Source organism: Muscardinus avellanarius (assembly GCF_963383645.1).
Source record: "Muscardinus avellanarius genome assembly, chromosome: 2".
Taxonomy (NCBI): Eukaryota; Metazoa; Chordata; class Mammalia; order Rodentia; family Gliridae; genus Muscardinus; species Muscardinus avellanarius.
In genome coordinates, this window is record NC_137787.1 from 14,429,821 (window position 1) to 14,451,320 (window position 21,500).

General features: G+C 39.3%; 1 protein-coding gene across 4 annotated transcripts in view; it reads left to right on the forward strand.

Moving 5' to 3' along the window:
* The window catches only part of DOCK10 (dedicator of cytokinesis 10), a gene marked incomplete at both ends in the record, with an annotated part of 282,115 nt that overhangs the window by 139,899 nt on the left and 120,716 nt on the right, over positions 1–21,500 (forward strand). For all 4 annotated transcript variants that reach the window (XM_080719857.1, XM_080719855.1, XM_080719856.1 and 1 more), the window contains one exon: positions 2,602–2,691. In XM_080719857.1, coding sequence (XP_080575983.1) covers positions 2,602–2,691 — 90 coding nt within the window. The remainder of the gene's footprint in view (positions 1–2,601; positions 2,692–21,500) is intronic.

The following is a 21,500-nucleotide window of genomic DNA, read 5'->3' on the forward strand; positions in this document are numbered from 1 at the left end:
GAGTCAAATAGTCATGTGACCACTATTTTTAGGAGCCTGGACTCACACTCTTGAAACATAGTCTTAAAAAGAAAAACACTACTTAAACCTGCTGAGTATGCCATCTATCTCATTATGCCACAGAGCACTAACCTCAGTGAACAACAGGCTTGTAGCACAACTGTTGCCTCATTTGGGGTCAGGGTACTCTCTCTCTTCTTCCTCAGACTTAAGAGCATTTTAGAGCAGCTATTGCTGTTGCAAGAAAGCAATGGGTACTCCAGGTGAACAGTGAAAAAGAGGGATGTCTATCCATTTTTTGTGTAAATATTTTGTCATGACGATTGATATATAGAAATCTTTTTGAATTAGGGGGAAAATCCCTAATATTTCCAGTTGGTTGTAAAATGAAATATTCCCTGCAAACCAAGCAAGTAACACATTTTATCTGTGAATTATCTGCTTAAACCGAAACAAAGTCATCCCCAGATCATTGAATCCAGCAATAATCTCCAAAGCTCAATTTAGACATAATTCTTAATCTACTTCAAAATTTCAGGAGAGCTTATATATTGTTTATCTTATCGCAGAGTCCAGTAGCATTAAAGAAACAATTTGAAGGAAGAAATTCAAGTGAATTTAAAATGTGAAGGCTCTTCTAGATAATCAGACCTAAATTGGCTCCATGGCACTTAACAAGCAGAAACGACACCTCCCCACTTCACCTACATATGCTGTTCCTGAGGTTTCTACTTGGATCCAGTTGGCAGTCATGGCTTTTCCAAACTGTTCACACAGCTGCAGTAAAATCCTGGGGCAAATCACTGGCCCAGGAAACTCGGGGTAGACCTGTATTTTCAAATGAGCATTGATTATTTTTTTTTCTTGCTATGAGTTGTATCTGAAACATTATTTTCTCATTATTTCCCATCCTCTCGTCTTGTTAGATTCAAGTGACATTTCATCTTTTACAATGTCAAAACCCATCTTTCCCAGGGTGGATGTGATGTGTTACACACGCATACATGCATCATACATGTTCTCATACACACAAGCATGTGCGTACTGACACACTATACACACATACCACACACACAATACACAAACATCATATATACTCAAATGGAATGCACACATATAAAATCACTCACACACACACATACACTTATCCTGCAGCCACACTTACACACTGCTCTCAATCACACATGCTCACCAAGGCACATAGCACACATTTACACACTACACACACTCATATGCTCGTGCATGCTCACATATCCTGGCCCTGAACACATATACACAGACTCCCACGTGCTCAGTAAGTTCACCAAAGAGTCATTTAATTACCCAACTTGGCATTAGGTTATAACAGTGAACAAAACATAGATAATCTCTTGTCCTCATGGTATGTACATCAGCAGTGAAGAAAAGCGGGGAGGGGGATGAAGAAAATAGAAGCCTGGGATTGGACATAAGGGAGTGACGTGAGGCACGCTGCCTGTGGTGTTGGCAGAACCGAACCCACTGGAGCGGCTGTGAACTCAGAAAAGTAACCCCCCACATGCCTCTCCTACCCATCTTCTCCAAAACCAAGGATGAATTTTGATATTCTCATCTGTTCCTACATTTAAGCTAGAATGCTATCGTTCATCTGGACTAGTTTAAGAAAACCTTAGTTTGTGCTTGAGAAACCCTGGTATATCATTTGTGACTTGGAGAATAAGCAGGATTAACGATCTCAGTGATTGGTACCATGGATGTTACAGACAGCTTAGCATCCCTACAGCCGCAAGGTGTACGGGCTGAAGGATGCAGGGGCAGACCTGCTAGTGCTTAGGGCTGACCATAATCCCCCAAGGCTTGTTAGAGCTGAAGACACACAAAGAGGAAACAATAATGCATTCTGCTTTAGATGTTTTAAAAGTTGCTTTCTATATCAGTTTCTGTATAGCCACTTAATAGGATGTTACTTGTTTAGCATGGAAGTTGAAAAATATTTTGCTTATTTCAACAAAACTGAAGACACATGACCTATTTTCTTCAAGGTCCAGATGTATTAAACATTTTTTCTCACCTCCTACCCAACTGTGGCTGTGCACGTGCACATACACACACACACACACACACACAAACACACACACACACCCACACACCCACACACACACACACACCCTAAAGCAGGCTAAGTTTACACTGATAATATTTGAGAGATCATTTGTGAAAGGAATAAAATAATAAAATAACATTAATTTTGCAAGATTTTGCCTTAAATTATTTTAGCATAAACAGTGAAACAATAAAAATACAATTCCAGTAGAAATAAGTTAACATTTAAATTGTAAGTGCCTGAATTTTTTTTTCTGGAGGAAGAGCGAATGAGCTTTAGAAATGATAAGACATACTGATAAAAAAAAAAACAGTAGCTGTAACAATGCTAGTAGTATAATTAAAAGAATGCTTGGATCTTCTTTGATAGTGATTAAATTGGTAAGTGCTACGGAGGTTTCTCTGTCTTGTTACCTTTAAATGCTAGGATCCAAAACAGCTTCTTTCTTGTATTTTCAGTAGAGTGGTCTGTTCCACACTTTGACATTGGAGGCTTACTATTTTCTCCTTGTCTTTCAGACAGCCACAGTTTCTTGGGATATACGAACACTGTACTCAACAGTACCTGAAGATGCAGAACACAAGGCAGAAAGTTTGCTGGTCAAAGAGGTAAAAGTGCTGCTCCCGGTCCACTAGGAAACTGGTGCTTCCTCGGGGAGTCTTAACAGGTTCACTACTGCCAGGTCTCCAGCTCCTTTTCAATAGACAATTACAAGTGCTCCGAGTGTCTTCCAACCCCTCCATTCATCACCCAGAGTGATTTTTAATTTTCCTATTACTCTTTTCATTACCTGGTGAATGTTCAAGTTTTAGTTTTCCTCTTCTTTCTTTTTTTTTTACTTTATTTGAAATTTCCATGTTAAAATATATTTCAGTATTTTGAAGAGAAAGATTTAATTTAATTTTATTTATTTTGAATGCATTGTAAAGAAAAAGGTCCTATTGCAAAATACTTTGAATATGTTTCTATTTTTCAGGGACATAATTATTTTGAGTATTAACCATGGAAATGGTTAATAGATAATTATTTCCATTTTACTAATAGAAATAGTTAATGGTAAATCCCTGTAGCCCTTTTTTTTTTTTTTTTTTTTTCTTGGTGGTACTGGGGTTCCTGCAAACCTTCTACCTGCAGGCTATACTCCCAGACCTATTTTTACATTTTTAGTTGGAAACAGGGTCTCTTAATCCAGCGAGGCTGGCTTTGAACCTGCAGGATCCTCCTTTGTCTGCCTCCCAAGCGCGGGGATTACAAGCGTGCGCCACCACGCCCGGCTTGTAGATAGCTTTAAGGGACTAATAAGGAAGCCTGTTGATTCTGTCTCTACCTGCATTCTGCTGGAGTATGAGATTCGAATGAAATTAATTCTTCATCTTCTATCCAGATTCCAGGCTTCTTTAGGGCAGAACTGGGAGAGCACATAGCAGGTTTTAGCAGACATTTCTTGAATCAATAAATAATGCCTGTCCTTCTTTTACAGAAAATACAGTGGCAAACATTAGCTAAGATCGAACTGAAAGTAATAATAGAATCTAAATGCAGACTTTAATTCTGAGCAAGTGGTATGTCCCAGTTAGGATTTAATTAAGTCCACACAGAATAATATCTTCTCTCAGCTCTGAAACATATTTTATTTAATATAAGCTGGACTTAGTGTATACACTAATACTGATCTGATTAATTAATCATGTATATTTTATGTTGTATTCTTCAGTCTTGAATATCATTTGTCATAATTTTACCTTTTTATTTTTTGTCCATTTCCATTATTTCATATTTATTTCCCAAAGTTCCTTTGGGATTACATCTCTTATGGAAGAAAAACAGTGCAGATTTAGATAATATGATATCTGAGAATATTGTCTTTACATTTACAGAAAAAAAAATAATATGTGCTAGGTGTGGTGGTACATACCTGTAATCCCAGTACCTGGAAGGCTAAGACAGGAGGATCACAGGTTTGAGGCCAGCCTGAAGAAGTTAGTGATGCCCTCAGCAACTTAGACCATTTCAAAGTAAAAATTAAAAAGACTGAGTGTGTAGTTTAGAGGTCAAATTACATTGGGTTTAGTCACCAATACCACAAAATAAAATAATAATAAAATAATAATAATAATAATAATAATAATAATAAGTAATGTCAAGACCATAATATTTTTGCATTCCTTGTTTTATAAGAAGTTTGAGTATCTAGTAGGGTATTGCTGTTCTTTAAAAAAAAAAATTGGCCGGGCGTGGTGGCGCACACTTGTAATCCCCGCGCTTGGGAGGCGGAGACAGGAGGATCGCGCAGGTTTGAAACCAGCCGCGCTGGCGTAAGAGACCCTGTTTCAAAAATATAAAATAGGTCTGGGAGTGTAGCCCGGAGGTAGAAGGGCTTCCAGGAACCCCAGTACCACCAAAAAAAAAAAAAAAAAAAAAAAAAACATTTGCAGGCCAGGCATGGTGGCGCACACTTGTAATCCCAGCACTTGGGAGACTGAGACAGGAGGATCACACAGGCTTGTATCCAGCCTCAGCTACTTAGTGAGGCTCTCGGCAACTTAATGAGACCTTGTTTCCAAATAAAGTATAAAATAGGTCTGGAAGTATAGTCTGGAGGTAGAAAAGCTTCTGGGTTCCACTTTCAGTACCACACACAAAAAAAGTTGGCAAATACTTTTTTTTTTTTTATACTAGAAAACCAGAATCATTAAGACCAACTCTACAGAAGTACAGCGGTATGTCTCTATTAATATAGGCAGCAATTGACATTTTCATGATATTGAATGTCTAACTAGGATCATTTAACTGGGTCTTCTTATGTGTTCTTCACTAAAATATGGTACAAATATGGTACTTTCTTTTTTTTTTTTTTTTTTGCAGTACTGGGGGTTGAACCCAGAGGCATTCTACCACCAAGTACACCCCTAGACCTATTTTTTATTCTTTACTTTGAAACATGGTCTCTCTAAGTTGCAGTGAGCCTCACTAAGTAGCTGAGGCTGACCACAAACCTGTGATCCTCCTGTCTCAGCCTCCTCAGTATTAGGATTCCAAGTGTACGCCACCAAACGCAACTGGTGCTTCCTTCATCAAGACCCATTTAACTTTATTGGGAATTTATTTCGAGGGACTTTGTAGTTTTGTTGCTAATGTGAGTTGAATTTTTTAAATCTGCTTTCTTTTCTTACTAGTAACTGCTGATATTTTGAAGAAGCCGTTGATTTCTAATGTGAATAACTAGTTTACAAAACTTTTAGTCTGTAATTGCATTGCAAATGTGTAGCTATATCGTCTTGCATCTCTTAAATTTTTCTTCTTTTCTAATGAGTATACTATTTCTTTAACTTTGGCCTCACTGCATCATATACTATCCATTAAACGGCGTTGAATGATGTTAATATTGGGCAGCTTATGTTAGTCTTTATTTTAGGAGGAGACTCTTATTATCCTGGATGTTTTACGAAATACAGTGTTTTATGTTGTTCTCTTAATCTCGTTTTTCATTCCCTTGGTATTAAAGAAATTCCGGTTTTAAAAATAAATTAGGCTGAGTCCATTTACACCTATAATCTCAGTATTTGGGAGGCTGAGCCAGGAGGATCATAGACTTGAGGCCATTGTAATTTTATATTATAACGAGGCACAGAATGTTGGGAAAATATGTGCAAATAACTTGCCCTCTCCCCACCCCCACCCTGCAAGTCTTGGCGATTAGAATTGGCAATTTTGTGTATGTTCATAGCTCTAATTCTACTGTTGTATTCTTTATGATTTCATCTGCTTCTCCTTCCCTAATTACTCTCAGCCATTGCCTTGGAACCTCTGCTCATCTATCTGACGTTGACTTTATTGCCAAATATGTCCCTGGCTTCTACATATAAGAAAGAACACACATCTATTTGTTCTTTTAGATGCCCATGATATATTGTTAAGAGAAAAAAAAGACAAGTCACAGAATGTGTCCTATGATATCATTAAATATGTTAAAGTTATAAGTGTATACATGAATATGTTTATATAAGCCTAAAAAAGTATGAAGACATGAACATCCAATAGATGGCATTGGCCACTCACAAGTTGGAGTTGTAAGAGAAGAGCAAAGACTGACTTTTGGTGTCTATAGTTCTCTATTATTGTGGTATTACAAATATATATATATATATATATATATATATATATATATATATATATATTTTAGTACTGAGGATTGAACCGAGGGGCATTCTACTTCCAAGCTACATCCCTAGCCCTATTTTTTATTTTTATTTTTTTATTTTGAAACAGGCTCTCACCGAGTTGTGGAGGGCCTCACTAAGTAGCTGGGGCTGGCAGCAAACCTGTGATCCTCCTGTCTCTGCCTCCCAAGTACTGGGATTACAGGCATGTGCCACTGTGGCCGGCTTCCAAATTATTTTTAATTTAAACTTTTTTGGAGCTGGATGTAGTGCCACACGCTTTTAATCCCAGTACTTGGAAGGCTGAGACAGGAGGATCACAGGTTCGAAGGCAGCCTCAGCTACTTAGTGAAGCCTCCACGACTCAATGAGAACCTGTTTCAAAATGAAGAATAAAAAATGGGGCTGGGGGTATAGCTCAGAAGTAGAATGCCCTTGGGTTCAATCCCTAGTAACACACACCAATAAAAGGAAAGTATTTTTTTTTTTTTTTTTTTTTTTTTTGGTGGTGGTATTCCTGGAAACCTGGGATTCCTGGAAACCCTTCTACCTCCGGGCTACACTCCCAAACCTATTTTATACTTTTTATTTTATGTGGAAACAGGGTCTCTTAAGCCAGCACAGCTGGCTTCGAACCTGTGCAATTCTCCTTTCTCCACCTGCCAAGTGTGAGCCATCACGCCTGGCAAAAGAAAGTATCTTTTGAAAACTGAATTAGAATATACTTTTAAATGCTGCCACAATTGGAAGCAACTCAAGTCTATTAAGATCTAACATAATTCTTTAAATCATTAGGTAGTTCCCTAAGAGACTACTTGAGATTCTTTCTTTCCTATTGTTTTAGTTTGATAATGAAAATGTCGGGCGGATCAATCAAAATATCTCGGGCTATGATTCTCCTTGCTGAGCTTGTCTGTCGGGCCTAGAAGTCAATTAGGTTTATGTGACATCATTTATACTCAATCATTTTTAATATGACTACGATGGATTTATAAATATTTCTGTAATCTTGGAGACTTTATGGTCTTCTCAGCCTCTTCCTGGTGTTGAAGGTGTCTGTGTATTTTCAGTTTTGCAGCAATGTCCTTGTGGTGAGGGAAACTCCTCTCAGAAGAGCTGGGCTCCTGAATTTTCATATGGGTCTCCAGCTCCTCGGGCTTGGACTGGTTGCTAGCCTTTCTTAGCTCTCAGCTCAGCACAGCCTCATTTTATGGTCAAGCATGACTGTGAGGTAGAGCCAATCAGCCCAAACCCTAAACTCCAGGACAACTTAAGACTCCACTTCCTCCCTCTGAGTGCAACCAAGACTTCAAGTTGAACGACTTCCCCAGGGGAAGGATTGCCTGAAACCCAGATCTGTTCACACAGTTATTCTAGGGTTCCTAGAGGCCTTTGGTGCTTCCAGAGCTTGGGCTGTACAACTTCAAAGGTTCAGATGAATTCCTTTCTTTTTCCAGTCCTTTGAGTGCCTCCCCTTGAGCTGAGAGCGGGTTGAGGACTGTTTGTCTTTTTCTTGTTATTTTCCTGGGGAGAAATTTCATACCTCTGCTTTTATTTTTGTGGTCCTAGGGATGGAACCCAGGAGTATTCTACCTCCAAGCTACACCCAGAGAATTTTTTAAATCTTTATTTTGAAACAGGGTCTCACTGAGTTCCAAAGGGCCTCCCTAAGCAGCTGAGGCCGTCCTCAAATGCAGTCCTCCTGTCTCAGCCTCCCAAATGCTGGGATTACAAATCCCAGCACCACCACGCCCGGCTTCTTACCTCCACTTTTGCTCACAACTTAACTTTATTTCAACTACTCTGCAGTCTGCAGCCTTTTCTTTTTTCTCATTTCTACTCTCCGCTTCTCATTTCTCTCCAAAACTGCTCCAAAGAGAAACCTAAAAGAGTGCCTTTTACCCTAGGATCCCCCCGCCCCCACTTTACCAAACTTTTATGTTGAAAGCTCAGAAGTGAGCACTGGGCTCTATTCAGCAACAAGGAGGAACCTTCCATCATGTTTTTCTTGAATGTGTGACTCTGAAGCAGATAAAAAGAAGTGGGAGCCTGGGAAGAAACTATTTTATGGTGGCGCAGGCTTGTCATCCCAGTATGGGAGGCTGAGACAAAAAGATCACAGGTTCGTGGCCAGCCTCAGCTATTCAGTGAGGCCCTCTGCAACTTAGTGAGATCTTGTTTCAGAATAAAAAATAGGGCTGGGAGTGTAGCTTGGAAGTAAACTGCCCCAGGGTTCCATCCCTAGTACCAAAAGAAAATAAAAATCCCTGCTTATTTTTTGAGTCATATCAGTGAAACTCCTGAAAAAACTCATGGCTATTATGCTTGGTTTTATGGGCGGAGAGAAAGTGGAACCTGTGCTTGACAGGAGGAGAGAAGATAAACCCTCCTTGCAAATATCCTCCATGGTAACGGAGCACATCTAGTCAGGTCTGAAGATTATAAAGTAAAAAAGGTGTGGTCACCAGAGAACTTTAAAAGAAAAAAATGATCCCAGAGAATTATGGTGGCAAAAAGTCTTGACCCCAATTGATAATATCAGAAAAACTTTATGGACCGCTTACCTTGTGCCAAATGTGCTTCTCTGCCAGTTACTTACAGTGATTGCAAACAAATGCTGCTTCATCATCACCCTCATATTTTTATTTTTATTTTTATTTATTTTTTTTTCTCATACTGGGGATTGAACCTAGGGGCAGCATTCTATCTGTGAGCTACATCCCCAGCCCTATTTTGTTTTATTTTATTTTTATTTTGAAACACATTCTCACTAAGTCACTGAGGTCCTTGCTAAGTTGCCGAGCTTATCCTTAAACCTGTGATCCTTCTGTTTTAGGCTCCCAAGTACTGGGATCACATGCCCGGCTATATATGGGATGACATGCCTGGCTCATCATCTTCTGTTATTGATGAGGAAACCACATCACAGAAGAAATAAAACCACTAGGAATGGAAAACTCCAATATTTGGACCCAGGAATTCTGGTCCAGGGCCCTGGGCTTTGACCACAGTGCCAGCTGTCAATACAGGGCTTTGCTTTAGTGGTCCTCTGAAAGGAGGACCTCTCTCAGGCTTGGCCCCAACAACTGCACCCCAGCTTTTATCCAGGTGATCCTGGTGCATATCGTGAGTGGGCCAGAGCTTGAGGAACATTAACTGGATTTTTTAAACCAGAGTAAGCCAGCCCTGAAATGAATTCATAGATATTTATAAGGGTTTTTAAGAAGCACACGTTTGTTTTGCCATAACTGCTGTACTGAGTAACCTCTTTGGTCCGCCCTGTGCTAAATTGCCCAGTGGCTCCCTGCAGGGTGACAAGGACAAATATCATGGTTGCTAGGCAGCAAGATTGGCAAGAATCTAGTTTAAACACACCCAGCTCAATAAAAATCTTGAGTTCTTCCTAGAATCACAATATTCTGACAATTCTTTCTCTGTGAAAGACAGTAGACATTCTTTTCTCTTTTTTATCTTGAATGGCTTCGAATTTGTAATGGGAGCGACATAAAATGAGGCGACACCTTTTTCTGATTTGTCTCTTACTCTCCTTCCTGTCTGTTCGATGGAAGGTCACGTATTTCTCACACAAAAGTATAGGCGAATTTCATGTCCATCAAAACACTTTCCAGTTATCAAGCCATAGTTGGGCAACAGTGTACATATAGGAGTATCTGTGTCATTTAGACGTTGCTGCCTCATTTATACCCTAGATACTGGGCTCTCAATGATTAACTAACTTGCCCGAGTTCACAGAGAGTCACAATTATTCAATCTCTGCTCTTTCTAACCCCATACTCCATGTCCCTACCCACTGTATTATCCCTGATCCTTTGATAAATTCCTTTAAACCGTATGCTTAATGGCCAATCTGCTGGGTTTATTTCCACTTCTCACAAGGGAATAAGGCTTTTATTTTGACAAGCCATTAACCTTTCTGCCTCAATCTCTCTATATAGGACTATTCATCATTCTAAGGCTTTGATTCTGAAAGTAAAAATAGCAAAAGTATAAAAAAAAACACTTAGACAATAACAACTTGGGAAAATTGTCTCTATCTGGCATAACATCAACATCTATAATCACTTATAAAAGAAAAAAAGAAAAATACTTCCAGGATGGAAAGCACCCCTCCCACTGGGAGAGAAAGTAGTTAAAAGAGTCTATAAATAGGACGCTAACTTCCCGAGCAAAACTCCTATAGCAAAGTTTCCATTTTAACACCCACAAAGGGGTAATATACAGCTGGAAGCTCAGCCCAGTGATTAAAACTAAGCTCCTGGTTTAGTCTCTCATAACAAAAAAAGACGAGGGAGCGGAGAATTGAGAGATAATAATGAATGGCTCAAGAGGAAATGAAGTCCTTCAGACCACTACGGTTGAGTGGCTGGGAGAAACACCGACAAAGAACTAAAATAGCAAGTTGCCCTAACAACAAAGCCCTCAATGATCAACGGAAATACTGAAAACCAGTCCTCCTACAGGAGAAGAACCATTAAGCGAGGAGAAAATAATGAATTCAAGAACTCAAGTCTCACTTTGGTCAAGGCGCGAAACACTTGGGAACCAAAGCACAGGAATGACATTTAAGCATAAAGGCACAGAGGCGATTATCTGCATCTGTGTCTGTAACTATGCGCACACGCACGTGCACACAAACACACATACACACACCCACACAATGGTTATGCCCGGTCTTCAGCCACAACGTGCCCAGTTACTGTGGCATGGAAAAGTTCATATTTATTTATTTATTTATTTATTTATTTATTTATTTATTTTGTGGGTCTGAGAATGGAACCCAGAGGTATTTGACCTCTGAGCTACACCCCATGCCCAATTTTTTTATCCTTTATTTTTCAAAACAGGGTCTCACTGAGTTGGGAAGAGCCTCTCTAAGTAGCTGAGGCTGTCTGCAAACCACGATCCTCCGGTCTCAGCCTCCCAAATGCTAGGATTACAAGCGTGCACCACCACACCCAGCTAAAAGTTCATATTTTAAACAGGAGTTTCAAACTAGAAATAGTGTGATTCTCCAGGAAAAATAATAATGGAAACAGGACCCAAGACAAAGTAGAAAATGTAAATCAGATCTAAGGCAGAGTAAATGCTATAAAAAATCTTTAAGCTTCCACAGAAAATTCATACTAAGAATCAGAAAACCTCATGGTTTGAATCAGGATGGAAGAGGGTTTTACACAGGCAGAATATTCTGCAGAAAACCAGATCTGTGGAATATTCAAAGGTTGTGCTCTCTTCTCTCTCTTTCTCTCTCTCTCTCTCTCTCTCTCTCTCTCTCTCTCTCTCTCCTCTCCCTCTCCCTCTCCCTCTCCCTCTCCCTCTTTCCCTCTCCCTCTCTCCCTCTCCCTCTCCCTCTCCTTCTCCCTCTCTCCCTCTCCCTCTCCCTCTTTCCCTCTCCCTCTCTCCCTCTCCCTCTCCCTCTCCTTCTCCCTCTCTCCCTCTCCCTCTCCCTCTCCCTCTCCCTCTTTCCCTCTCCCTCTCTCCCTCTCCCTCTCCCTCTCCTTCTCCCTCTCTCCCTCTCCCTCTCCTTCTCTCCCTCTCTCTACCAGGCCTGGTAGTATACCTGTAATCCCAGTATTTAAGAGATTGAGACAAGAAGATCACAGTGTCAAAGTCAGCCTCGGCCACTTAGTGAGCCTCTCAGTGAAACCCTACTTTGAAATTTAAAAAAAATTAAGAGGGCTGAGGTGTGGCTTAGAAGTGGACTCTCCCTGGGTGTGATCATCAGTAGAAGAAGAAGAAGAAGAAGAAGAAGAAGAAGAAGAAGAAGAAGAAGAAGAAGAAGAAGAAGAAGAAGGCGGAGGAGGAGGAAGAGGAGGAGGAGGAGGAGGAGGAAGAGGAGGAGGAGGAGGAGGAGGAGGAGGAGGAGGAGGAGGAATGCTATCTCCCAATTCAGTTGGATGGTGTTAATCACTCTCTTTTACAAAGGGTTAATTTTTTTAGGTCGAAAGTCCCTCTCCCACTGACTTACTCTTAAACTATGCATCACAGTATAATACAAGTTTAAGTGCTTGCAGAAAAGGGCATCCACTACCGGGTGAAAGATTACACTAAGTTCTTTATTCAACATCTATCACTTACTAAGTGGAGAATACCAAGTGATTTAGCACAGTCCTAGCCCTTGGGGAGCATAACACCACCAGACAAGAAGCCACAGAAATGTGATCAGACTTGTTCAATAAATCTAAAAGTACCCTCTCTATTACTAAAGTTGAGAACAAGGTCAGGTTCATATAGATATCAGGGGAAAAAACTAAACAAAGACCAAAACATGGCTGTCTTGGGGCACAAGGAGTTAAAAAGCCTCAGGAAAGGTTGGACGGGTAGGAGACTATTATAACAGCCCAGGTGGGTGATGACAGAGACCCGCACTAATGAATGGCAGGTGTTGGTACTGATGGCAAAGAGATGTTAAAGAGATGGAAAGAGGTGTTGAAGAAAGAGGTAAGTGCTCAGGTCATAGGAGGACATATGGTGGGGACATAAGCTGGGGACAGTCACTCTGGATTTGAACACGGAAGCTTTAAGCCTGGGATTTCTGGCCCGGGTAACCCATGGTGGCTGGCTGGGGCTGAGTGTAGTTCCTTGAAAGGGCTTGTAAAGAGGGAAATAGGGAGTGAAGAGAAAGTAGGCAGAAAGGTAGAAAGAGAAGAGGGAGAAATTGGTGAGTCAAAGGGTCAGTAGTGAGAGAGAGTACATCAACAGCATAAAATGCCCTGAAAAAGGATCAAATTCAGGCTCATTGGATTTGGCAATTCAGGGTCATTGATGGTCTTTAACAGAGACATTTTAGAAGTTGTTAGCACAGCCTGACTACAGTGGGTTAAACTCTAGAGATCTGTGAAATGTGCCAACTTGTCAAATAAAGTTTTAAGGTATTTATTGTCCCTTTATCTATAAGGTATGTCAAGATAAGTTCAATAGAAATATTGGAACCCTTTGGGAGAAATATCCTATGCACAGAAAACTTCTCAATTGTTCAATAGATCATGTATTACTTGATTAGCACCAAAGTATTGTTTAACTTATTGCAAATCAAAATTTTGCAAACACAAAAACCAACATGATCCATTGAGTGATCAAATACTGAAAAGCAGTTTCATTCCTCTTTCTCTTTTTTCTCTTTCATCCTTTCAAGTCAAAGGCATTCAACCAATTCCAAACAGTATGAATGTAAATATTCAGGGAAGAAGCTCTATCATGCAGCTTCGTGAAGGTAAAGGAGATATTACACAGCTTAAGTCTTAGATATACCAAAGAAAACTCTAGAGAGAAAGCTGGTCATAATTGAAGATGAATTGAATGCTGTTCAATTTTGTTATGTAAGAATGCATTTAATTAGAATGAAATTTATCTTGTCTTAAGGAAACAGGGAATTTCTCTTATTTTGCTTTCACAGTTAAAACAATTTTATATGCTTTCTGTTTAATTTTGAAATGCATATTATGCACATTAGTAAAGCCATTCATCTATCCAAAATGCCTTTGTTTAGTTTACTTTGTACAAATTTTTGAATCTCCATGTGCAGACAAATGTATGCTCAAACTTACCCATAAATAAGAATGTCTTTCAATAAATATATGACTTGAGGGGGTGGATTGCATGCATAGATATAAATTAAGTAAAAATGGACATTGTTTTCTGATTCTGAAACAGCGGACATGTTTTCTGATTCTGAAACAGCGGACAGTAAGTGAGGGATTTTATCACACTCATGAGCACCAGACCAGGGCACAGTGAGTGTGGCATTTGTTATCGCAAACTAACTTCTGTGATTTGGTATTAGGGCTGCAGGAACAGTTTAAATCCCTGGAGGCTGGGCGTGGTGGCCCATGCTTGTAATCCCAGCATTTGGGAGGCTGAGACAGGAGGACCGTGTTTCAAGGACAGTCTCAGCTACTACTTAGTGAGGCCCTTTGCAACTCAGTGAGACCCTGTTTCAAAATAAAGAATAAAAAGTAGGGCTGGGGATGTAGCTTGGAGGTAGAATGCCCCTAGGTTCCACCCCAGTATTGCAAAAAAAAAAAAAAATCAATCAATCAATCCCTATAGAGTGTCGACCAAAAAAATGCAATGAGTAACAAAGCTCCCAATTTTAAAAGCACTTAAATGTAGTACTTTTTAAAAGAAGTATAAAGTACTTCTTAATAAAAGTAGCGTCAAAACAAATATTTTTGTTTTTAGGTTTTGTTTTCATTTTAAGAATGAAACTCTTAAGCTACTGATGAAAGTCTTGTTTGACATTAAGGATCTTTTTGTTTTGCATGCACTTCTTAAAAGATTAATGTGTAAGTAAAGCCATGTTTATTTTGCGACCACAGAAAACTTGATGGAAAAATTAAGCTTAAAATATTTTGTTTTCCCATATCTGTTTGGTAAGTAATCATTGTATTTCTGTCATGACCAGAACAAAATGGCCTACCCCGATTTTTTTTACAGTAAATGTTTAACACTAAAGGCAATAAACTTCAAAAGATGATTTAAATAAATTCAAATACATATAATATTTAGTGACACTAAATCTCTGCAAGAGACCCATGAAAATACTAAAAATAAAATGGTTATATATTGCACATTTGCAACCTTGAGGAAATTAGTTTTCTATCCACTAAAATCCCTAGGATATAGTCATGTTTCCAAATAGGAAAAGCTGTTCCAATATGAGTCGGCTTCCCCTTCTCCACAATAAAACCCATCCTAACATGTTTGGCAGCGGATGAAAACACAGATGTATAAATCAGAGACTTTGGAGTAGAAGAATAGAAGACAGCCGGACCATTTTCAGTTGAGCTGATGTTTTCAGCTGTGTTGCGTTATAACCTAGGTTTTCTGTCTTGCACGAGAAGATGGATTCAACTATGAGAGTGCCAAGTACCGTCACCACTCATGTCCTGAGGAGTTACTGGTGAGGAGTTAGCTGGAGAATGGGTGTATGTGGTCCCAGGAATCATCTATGACAGTCTACGTCTATAGCTCACTCAGTTGCCCTAACAGATCACATTTTGAAAAAAGAATTAAATATCTTGTTTCACTTTCAATTTACAATCAGTAAAGATCCTGGGTGGCATTTTAAGCTTCTCTAAAGTTTAAAGTAACAGAAGGGTTTACAAGTGATTTTTCACTTATGGTAAGCTCTTGATGTGATGCTTTTTATATGGCACAGGTGTACTTAGATACACACAGCACTACCCAATAGTATGTAGTATATTTAAAAAATCAGAATCAAAATCCTTTAAATATAATTTTGATATGATACCTGAAACTGATTCATAAGTGTGTTTACATCGTTTATGTTATCCAAACTCATTATATCTACATTTCTTCCAAGAGTACAGAATAAGGTTGTTGTTATTATTATTGTTATTTATCATCATTATTATTATTTATAATTATTATTATTGTTTATTATTATTATTATTATTATTATTATTATTATTATTATGCTTTTGTTTTGCATATGTATGTAGTACTAGAAATTGAACCCAGGGTTAGTCTACCTCTGAGCTACAATCCCAGCCCTACTTTTATTTTTTTTGGTGGTACTGGGGTTCCTGGAAGCCCTTCTTCCTCCGGGCTACACTCCCAGACCTATTTTATATTTTTGAAACAGGGTCTCTTACGCCAGCACAGCTGGCTTCGAACCTGCGTTATCCTCCTGTCTCCTCCTCCCAAGCGCGGGGATTACAAGCGTGCGCCACCAGGCCCGGCTCCCAGCCCTACTTTACTTTTTTTTTTAAACAAGGTCTCACTAAGTTTCTGAGGCTGTGATCCTCGTCTCAGCCTCCCAAGTAATGAGATTACAGGCTTTCACCACGATGTCTGGATTAGAATACGTTTTTTAAAATGTATCAACTGTCCACCTTTTCTTTATACTTCAAAAATTAATTATCACATTTTAAAGGAACAGATAATAATATGAGCTGATCTAAGGAAAAGCAGCTCTTTCTGGGCTATTATCTTTCTCTACAGTGTCCCCACCCTGGACAACTACATGTGCTGTTTTGCAGGAAGAAACTCACATTCCAGCTGCTGGCCTAGCTAATAGTATTTCCATTCCCTCCGAAATGTCTTGGTGTGGACAATAAATTATCCAGACATCCTTTCAATGCATAATTTTCCTAAATTTGCTAATATCATGATGCTCCATTTTCAGCATCATACAATAGACATAATTGCTTCCAAACTTAAAAAGAATGGCCAGGGTATGCAAATGATCACCACTATTTTACAAATACGAAATTAATCCCAGAAGGGACAAAGGTCCAAAATGAGCGCCTTTTATGGGTGCATTAATCTTTCTGGCAAGAAACTGGTTGTGTAATGAAATAAACCTCTGTGGCCAGAAAGAAAAACAATTTTGCATCTAAAAAGCCATCTGTTACCTACTTATTACTCTGCAGCCAGAATCTAATAATCAGCCCCTTTAAGAGGTGGACAAATTGTATTGCCAAGCCCAAATTGCTATTTGAGGCACGTAACATGATTTGAATTGATTCTAATGACTCTCTGAAGAGGAAGAGAAAGGATAAAATTGAAATATTTTCTTTACAGTACTTTTGGGTGTCTTTTACAATTGTGCACACGTTTCTAAAGCATTTTAGATTTTTAGAATTCTCCAAGTACCATCTTTAGTCATTTCTAAAGGAAAAAATGAAGTACAAGATGATTGATTCAGCAAATATATTGAATGCTCGTTATATATGAAACCTCTTTGTGGGGTAGATATGTCTTTTTGTTGTTGTTACTGGGGATTAAACCAGAGGACTGGGGTTGTCTACCTCCAAGCTACACTCCCAGCATTTTTTATTTTTCATTTTGAAACAGGGCTTCACTAAGTTGCTGAGGCAGACCTGGGGGCCTGTGATCTTCCTGTCTCTGCCTTCCAGATACTGGAATCTCAAGCATGCAGGATATCTCCCTTTGAAAGTATGTGACCATCTGAGTTACTGGGGTCTGGTGTGTGAAGCTGGGGCCTGATGGGGCTTGTTTCATAGTCAAACATCGTCACAAGAACTAGGCTGTATTATTACTCTTGAAGAATGACTCTACCAGGTGAAGTCCCAGCATTTCTCCACTGCCTGCAAAACCACCTGCGTGTCTTCTCACATTACTGGTTACTGCCCCTGCCCCAGCATACAAATTCTGATTCAGTAAATCTCAGGTGGGACTCAGGAACTTGAATTTTAATGACCAACCCCAAAAATTCAAGTACTCTTAGGATATTGTCCACAGTTTAGAAAGCATAGTCCTAATGACACATAAGCCTTTGACCGTGTTGGTTTGGGCCAGCTCTTTGGAGTCTAAATCTATACAAGCCAAGATGGCAAATGTCAATGCTAGTCATGCAAACACGACAGATGAGTAAAATTAGAATCAAGGTGTCACTGTTTGGAAAATGTATCCAGCCAAGCCAACTCTTGCTCACTGTCTCCAATGTTTGGCTTTGAAGTAGACTGTGATAGCCTCCATCTTAGAAAGGTTGAGGGGTTGGAACAGGTGCTCTGGGCTGGGAAGTCAGTCAGGGAAAATTGGAGCTGTCGACTGAGGGTAACAAAATGGGCTGTTGCCTGTGAGTGGTTTTGCAACAGATCGTTTTGACTTAATTCTTGGACAAAGAGGAGCTGTAGTCACAGTTATAATAGTTGTTAATGATCTTCTTAGAATTACTGTGTGGGCTGGAACAAAGAATAGAGAATAATTTTCTATGCATAACATTTCCAAAATGCCACAACTATGTAGGAGACACGGGTATGTGTTTGTAAAAGGCAGTTCTTTTTCAGAGTCAGAGAAATCATAGACTTTGAAGGATTCTGAAGATTCACCTAGTCCAACCCTGATTCTCACCAAAAATAGCCAAGAACCTAGCAAATAAATTCAGAGGTAATTTTATTAAAACAAAGGTCTTTGATAAGGAAGCCCAAATAGGTCTCTCCAAATCTCTGCTTTTATAAACCAAAGAAAATAAGTTGTTTTTAGTAGTTGTTGTGAATGTGAATTATGTATTGAATCAAACTTGCTGGGAAAACTTAAAATACAAATCTTCCTAAATGCTGGCCTATACTAGGTGCTTTACAGGAATTATCTTATTTCAGCCTAGTGAAATCAGTACTATTTAGACAATTGGAGAAATTTGGAGGCAGTAAGTTATTTAGTTGAGAACCACAGCTAATAATGACAGAACTAAAATTCAAAACTGGGGGTGAAAGAAATAAAAATACCATCAAACTGTCCAGAAGGATGGTCCAGATATGTTTGCAATCATCAAACAACTCATAAATTAGCAAAGTGGACTTTTAGAATCAGAAAATGCAGCTTGAAATCCTCTTTCTACCGTGTCTGGAATTTAGGTTGGAAACTCTGCCTCTTCAGGCCTCTCTGATCTGTGGAATGGGAGCAATAAAATCTCAAGTGCTTCTTACAGTGATGTGTGAAGGACACTATCTGGCAGTTCAGATATCTGACAAAATTTGCAACAGAAAGGAATGGAGGGGCTGGACATGATGGTACAGGCTTGTAATCCCAGCATTTGGGAGGCTGAGACAAGAGGATAGTGGTTCACGGGCAGCCGCTGCTACTTAGTGGCTTGGGAGGCTGAGACAGGAGGATCACACAGGTTCAAAGCCAGCCTCAGCTACTTAGTAAGGCTCTCAGTGACTTAGTGAAACCCTGTTTCCAAATAAAATACAAAATAGGTCTAGGACTATAGCCCAGAGGTAAAATTCCCCTGGGTTCTACCCCCAGTACCACCAAAAAAAAAAAGAAAAGAAAAGAAAAAATAGGGCTGGGGGTGTAGCTAGGAAGTAGAATGCTCCTGGGTTCTATCCCCAGTACTGCAATAGATGATAGATAGATAGATAGATAGATAGATAGATAGATAGATAGATAATAGATGAATGGATGATAGATAGAAAAAAAGAAGAAGAAATAAATAATAAAAAATAGGGTGGGGTATATCTCAGAGGTATATCAATCACCCTTGGGTTCAATCGATGGTACCCCCCAAAAAAGAGAAAAGAACAGAGGAAGGAAGGAAGGTAGGAAGAAAGGAAGGAAGGAGAAAGGGTTCTTTACCAATGTAAGAAAGGGTCACATGCCGGGCGTGGTGGCGCATGCTTGTACTCCCCACGCTTGGGAGGCAGAGACAGGAGGATCGCTCAGGTTCGAAGCCAGCCGCGCGCGCTGGCTTAGGAGACCCTGTTTCCAAATAAAAAATGTAAAAATAGGTCTGGGAGTGTAGCCCCGGAGGTAGAAGGGCTTCCAGGAACCCCAGTACCACCAAAAAAAGAAAAGAAAAGAAAAGAAAGGGTCACCTTCATTTTTTATGCAAATTTGAAATGAACATATCTCAGACTCTGTTAAGCCTGTGACCTCTTGTGAGAAGCATGAATTATGTGCATGATTACATATTTTCATCATGGTTAAACTGAGGCACTACTCATAGCAAGAAAGGGCAGTTAGTGAATCATGAATCTCTGCATCTGTGCTCCACTCAAGCCGCCAAATTAGGAAATTTAGACATAGAAATTATGTCACAGAAACTTTAAATTCAGTTCAGTCTTCTAAATGCTCAATAGTTAAACCTGAGATCCAAATAAATAAAATACTTTGGCCAAGATCACAAGCGGAGTCAGGATGTGTGATAGAACAGGAATGAAGTTTTAAAGTCCCAGGTTCAAGGCCGAGCCCTTCATGTGGACTTTACATGTTATAAAGCATCTACACATGTTTGTCAATTGTTATAAAAGAGTCTTTAAACTAGAGCATTCTATCCTAAGAGTATTATCCAAATTATGTGCTACTGGGGGGAGTGTGGGAAGACTATATTCATGGAAATAGACTCTCAGGTATTTTTTTTTTCTCATAGCGGCACAAAATTTGAAGTAGCCATAAAGACGGGTTGCTTTGTCCTGTCCTCTAAGTCTTTGCTCAGATGGCACCTTCTCTGTAAGAAGCACCCTAACCATTCTATGCAAAGCACCTTGCTGCCTCAAGTCTTCCAGCCCTCGTCTCCTGCTCTATTTTTCCCATGATGCTACCATTTTCTAACCTATGACAGGATTTACTTGTGTTTATTGACCGGCTCTTCACAGTGATGTAAATCCAAAATGCCATGGATTGGTGTCTCTTCTTCACTACTGTATTTTCATCACCTAGAACAACTCTGGGTACAGAGTAAGGGCTCGGTAAAGTTAACTCAACAAGTTAATGGGTGATTGAGCCTCAAAATTAGGAGACTGGGTTGGTGAGTTAGGGTGTGATGTTTTATATTCTACTTAATTAAAGTACAATTTAGTTAGGCATGATGTTGCACAACTGTAACCCCAGGACATGAGAGGCTGAGACAGGAGGATTCCAAGTTCAAGAGTAGCCTCACAAACTAAAAGAAGCCCTCAGCAACTTAGTGAGACTCTGTTTAAAAATAAATGAATAAAATAGGCCCGGCAGGTATAGCCCAGAGGCAAAAGACCCCTGGGTTCTATCCCCTGTACCACAAAAAATAAAAATAGTAAAATGAAATAAAAATGAAAAAGTACAACTTAGAAATCAAATACAAAGTTTTCTAGAATATGATAAGCAAAATCAATATGTAATCCCAGCATTCAGGAGGCGGAGACTGCAGGATTGTGGTTCCCAGACAGCCTCAGCTACTTAGTGAGGCCCTTTGCAACTCAGAGAGACCCTGTTTCAAAAAATAAAAAGATTAAAAAATAGGACTGGGAGTGTAGCTCAGAGGTACAGTGCCCCTGGGTTCTATCCCCAGTACCACAAAAAAAAAATGTATATATATATATATATATATATATATATATATATATATATATATATAAAATAAACATATATATATATATGTTTATAGTAACCATACATAATATGTATATATTAATATGTAAATATGCCCTTAGAAGGGAACCAGGTAAAACTTTGTGTCAGGAAAACGGATTGTAAAAGAATGTGGAAAAGGAATGTGTTTCATGCTTTATTTTTCATTTTAAAATATGTTGTTTTATGTAAGATTTTCACCATAGATTTGGGGGATCATTTCTCTTTAGAAAGGGAAGTCCAGAAAAGAGTAAGAAAGAATTACACTCAAGGAAGTTCTGGCTCTGTAGCTTGGGATGCCATCTGCTCCTTGTCTACGTCCTTGACATCTTTGTCTAAAGTAAAGATAGGACAGTTTAGCCAAGGCTATTAAGGCTCAGTTTTCCTCCTATTCCAGAAAGATGTGCTGTGCAGAATTG